Below are 5,000 nucleotides of genomic sequence, written 5' to 3' on the forward strand. Positions count from 1 at the left end.
GGTTAACTTTTCAACACATTTATTAACAACTTAAGTCTCCACGAGTTTTTCCTTTTCTCTTTTTTCTCTCCGCGTGCTCTCTCTACCGGTCCTAACCGGTTTTTGTGACGTCAGTCCATCGCGTCACGCAATTGTCACGTTGCGTCCTATTTTCGTTCCGACACTCTCCCCCTATTTGATACACGCTAGTGGAGCAAACATATTCACACCTCCGCTGTTTAGACAATTGCAACAGTAATTCTCTTATACAAGTAACAAGTTTAAAAATTCTAACAGTCTCTTCGCCTTCTTTCTCTGCAATGTCTCTAGTCCGCTGAGCAGCTACTACTGCCGCTCGTCTCGGAGTGAAATCTCTAGCTCGAGGATTAAGCTGTACTGGTTGACTCGGCGGTGTCTCTCGCACGTCACAAGACAGTTCCATCGGGCATAAATGCTGGATCGCCCGTTCCAAATATGACTTCCCCGCTCTCAGCCTAGCTCCTCTTACAACTCCGTCACGCCCCTTGATAAGTTTTACAACGATTCCGATATTCCACTTCCTACGGTTGCGCTCCTCGCTCTGGATCAGAACCACATCACCAACTTTTAAGGTCAATTCCTTGGTCTTATGTTTCAGATTGTGCCTCTCCCTCAGGCTCCTTATGTAGTCTGTAGTCCAGCGTGACCAAAGAACGTCCTTGCACCGACGGACATATCTCGCTCTCTTACGAAGATCCACATCGTCAAATGCATCTGCATCTTCCTCCGGCAGAAGGTTAGACTGACTATACATCATGGCGGCTGGAGTCAGCACAGGAAGCTCAACATCATCTTCAACATAGGATAATGGACGATTATTGACAGCCACCTCTACATCGAGAATTACTTCTTCAAGCTCATTAAACATCAGAAGGGCCCGCCCAATAGCCTTGTAGAAAGCTTGCTTTACAACTCCTACTAAGCGTTCAAATTGACCGCCCCACCATGGGGCCCTAGAGAGATTAAACTGCCAAAGGATGTTATGATGAGCCAGATAGTCTTGAGTCTTCTCATCTTTCATGATACTGTTGAGCCATTTGGACGCTGCTACAAAGCTCTTCCCATTATCTGAATAGATCTTCGTAGGCCTTCCCCGTCTGGCAATGAACCTTTTCAAACACTTGGTGAAACTCTCCGTGGTCTGGTCAATTAGTAGCTCCAAATGGACTGCTCTTGTCAAACTGCATGCAAACAGTAGGATATATGCTTTGCCTTCCAACTTCTTAGAAACCTTGTATGCTATTGGCCCAGCGTAATCTACCCCCACTACTTGGAAAGGATAAGATCCTTCAGTACGGTCCACTGGCAGGTTTCCAGGGGGTGGATTGTGAAACCTCGTGGCATGAAATTTCTTGCACCCGTAACAGTGGTTGACCACAGTCTTCGCTAGCTGACGGAGACGAGGTGTCCAATATTCTTGTCTAACATGCGCCATAGTAGACCCTACTCCCCCGTGAAGAGTCAAGAGGTGGGCGTCTTGCACTATTTTCTCTGATAAGCTTACTCTGGGTGGTAGATACACAGGGTAATGTCCTTGAATTCTTCCTCTGCACAAGTAGATTCCCTCATCATTCTTCTGAAGATTGAGCCTCTGTTGATCTTCTAGGAATTTCTCTGTCACAGTGTATCGCTCTTGCTCACGCTTTATCCACCACTTCACCTGCTTCTCAGTCTCAGCCGTTGTCAAGGGGCCGCTAACTCTATTCGATTTCTTGCTTCGGCAATTCTGAACGAATCGCGTAACCCACGCGCTAATTCTGGTCACTCGCCAGAAGGCATACTTCTCAAGTACTTCATCAAAATCATCTCTCACATCCACAGCTACAGCGAAATTCTCTTTGGTGCGTTTGGCCTTGGTTTCCGTCTCCTTGTTAGGTTTAGTCACTATGTCTCTTGGCCATTTCTCTGGATTGGGCAGCCATTCTGGTCCGTATAGCCACATGCCAGTCAACTGGTCTGTATTACAGCCTCTGCTCCCTATGTCTGCTGGATTGTGGTTGGTGTCAACGTGCCTCCATTCAATGAAATCCTTAGAACTGATCTTGTGAACTCTGTTGGCCACGAACTGCTTATAGGATCCTCCCCCTTTGATCCGATGAAGTGCGACCGTACTGTCACTCCACCCATAAACGGATGTAATCGGGTATCCTTCGAGTGCTGTTCTTACGTTATCCGCTAGATTAGCTGCCATATGAGCTGCCACCAGCTCTAACCTTGGGATTGTGAGATTTTTCTTTGCCAACCTTGACTTTGCTGCTATCAATCCCTTGCTCACTCCAGAGGCTTCAATAATCACTGCATACACTGCTGATGATATCCCAGAACCACTTGTGTCACCGAAAGCATGCAATACAACTCCTTCAACAGGCTCCTTAAACCTTGCTAGGCTCCGTGATACTTCAACCTTATTGGGAAGGCTCCTCACAAACTTCAGCCACTCCTGCCCCAATCTATCCGATACCTTCTCATCCCATGGAAGACGACTCTCACATATCTCACGATACAGTAACTTCCCCACCAGCATTGTGGGCGACGCAATCCCAAGCGGGTCATACACTGCGGCTAAGAATCGTAGAATCCCTCTCTTCGTCGTCTCGACAGGTTCTTTCGGAAAAACCACAGCGATCAAGTCCTCCCTCTTGTTCCACAAAAGTCCGAACATCTTTGTTTCACCTTCTTTAACTCCTAACTGTTGTTTTGCTTAACTCTGCTGCTCATCAACGGGAACAACCTTCCCGCTCTCTAGCTGAGGATCGTTAGAGTTCCACTTATGCATGGTAAACTTGGCCTCCCCGAACACTGATGCTATTGTCTCCTTCAGGCCCTGGACCTCGTCTGTAGTGCTGCCCCCGGTAATGACGTCATCAACATATAGACTTCTCAAAATCTCTTCAATCTCTGAGGGGTACCTCTCCCTTACGTTTTCCAAGTGCAACTTCAATGTTACTGCCAATAAGAATGGTGACTGTACCAACCCAAAGAGCGCTCGCGTAAATCTCAACGCCTCAATTGCGGAAGGGTCCTTGTTTTTGATCCAGTGGAACCGTAGGACATCCCTGTCCTCAGTCCTAATGCGTACCTGTAGGAAGGCTTGTTTGATGTCTGCTGTTAAGGCAATTGGTTTGAGGCGATTACGCACAAGTACATTCCACAACAGGTTCTGAAGAGGAGGGCCTGTCTCTAAACATTCATTTAAAGAAGGACTGTTTCCATTCGGTTTAGCTGACGCGTCAAATACAATTCTAAGTTTCGTCGTTGTTGCTGTTTCCCTTTTTACAGGTTTATGCGGGATGTAGAACACTCTCTCATTGGGTTACTCTTCCACTCTCTCGACTATCCCCTCTTTTAGCTGATCTTGAATGATTTCATCGTACTTATCAATCATGTCTGGATCTCGCTGCAACTTCCTTACCAGTCCTTCTAGTCTTGCTATGCTACCATGTTCGTTTGTTAGTAGACGACCATGACCCGGCTTCCACAACAACCCACTTTCATACCAACCTTCCTCACTTCGGTGTAGCTGCTCGATGAATTCACCATGCACGCTCTCCTGGTCTGTTTCTGGTCTATCTTCGAGTCCTAAGACATCTAAACTGCAGAGTTGCTCATAATCTGCTGTTGATGATTTCGTCAAGTAAACGTTAGAGAGGCTTGTTTCTTTACCAGAGGACATCATCGCCCACCCTAGCATAGTGAGCTCAGCAATAGGCTCAGATGGTTTACCGATCCTCGGTTTCGTCTCGGTTTTGATTCTTGAGTACTCACTGGCGCCGAATATAAGGTGGATGGGCAAGTCACCTTTCTTATCCTTGTCATCCATTACTACTCCTTCCAGGTGAGGATATTTGGTTATCAGTTCTTCATAACGCGGGTTTGAGACTGTGAGTAATACTCCCTTATCTACCTTATTGACCTTTGTCGTCATCTTAAACCTTCCATCGACACTTGCAACCTTCACTGTATAACTTCGTACCTTTTGGATTGTAGAGCAAAGCATCATTTCTATCTGTTTATGTTCAACATGTGTTGGAAGCTTGTTAAGCCGTTCGACTAAAGCTGCTGACGCGTATGAACTACCTGCCGCTGTGTCCAATAATGCTCTACACTTGATGCCATCGACCACCACCACCACCACTGGATAGATGACTGAACCCTCATGATCACCAGTCACCAGCATCATCTGATTGTTGCTAGGCACCCTATCACAAATAGACGTGTGATGTCTGTTGCCGCAGCGTTGACAGGCATTCTTGCCGCGACACTCTTGCGCTTGATGTTTCATACCCGTGCAGTTAAAACACAACTTCTTGCCACATAAAATCCTCCTGCGCTGGGAGATGTTAGGGAACTTCCCACACTCTGCAGAGCGGTGTTCTTCACCATTGCAATAAACACAGACACGCCCCACCTTCACACTTTCATCCTTGGTTTGGTAGGCAGGATTTGTTTTTGTTGGATAGCGGTTTCGAGGGTACTGATTTGATGGATACCAGGTTGACGAGTCACGGATAGTTGAGCCGCGATTCGGTGGACTGCGAATAGATAGGCCACGGTTTGATGGACTGCGGATTGGTGGGTCACGGTTTGAATGATCGCCGTCTGGTGTTGTATACATCTGATCTTTACTGGGTATGGGATTACGGTCGCGCCACTTTCTCAACGATTCGATTAGTTCTGGAAATCCCCACTCTTGCCAGTCATCATCAAGACGAACTAGGTCTGCTCGAATTTGAGGAAGCTTATCAAGAGTTGCTCGCACGAACCCTTCAATTTCTTTAACCTTCCCCATGGTCTCTAGGACTTGTATGTGACTTGTTAACTTCTCATGGAATTCATGAATTTTAGCTGGATCCACGCCATGAATTGTGGACAATCCAATAATACACTGCATATGTGCGTTTGCCACCTCACTGGATTTACCATACTTGGTTTTTAAGATACTTTTTGCCCGTTCATACCCTTCGGTTGTGAAAGGGAGTCCA

The 5,000-nt window shown here is 46.6% G+C and overlaps 2 protein-coding genes across 2 annotated transcripts; both read right to left on the reverse strand.

Annotated features, from left to right (window-relative positions):
- Positions 1–91: 91 nt before the first annotated feature.
- Positions 92–2,680, reverse strand: LOC137973305 (uncharacterized). Its single transcript, XM_068820092.1, has one exon. The coding sequence runs from the start codon at positions 2,678–2,680 to the stop codon at positions 92–94; it is 2,589 nt and encodes an 862-aa protein (XP_068676193.1).
- A 651-nt stretch (positions 2,681–3,331) lies between these two features.
- LOC137973313 (uncharacterized) lies at positions 3,332–4,909 on the reverse strand. The gene has a single exon (XM_068820103.1). The coding sequence runs from the start codon at positions 4,907–4,909 to the stop codon at positions 3,332–3,334; it is 1,578 nt and encodes a 525-aa protein (XP_068676204.1).
- Between the last annotated feature and the right edge of the window lie 91 nt (positions 4,910–5,000).

Source organism: Montipora foliosa, chromosome 1 (assembly GCF_036669935.1).
Source record: "Montipora foliosa isolate CH-2021 chromosome 1, ASM3666993v2, whole genome shotgun sequence".
In the NCBI taxonomy this organism is placed as follows: Eukaryota; Metazoa; Cnidaria; class Anthozoa; order Scleractinia; family Acroporidae; genus Montipora; species Montipora foliosa.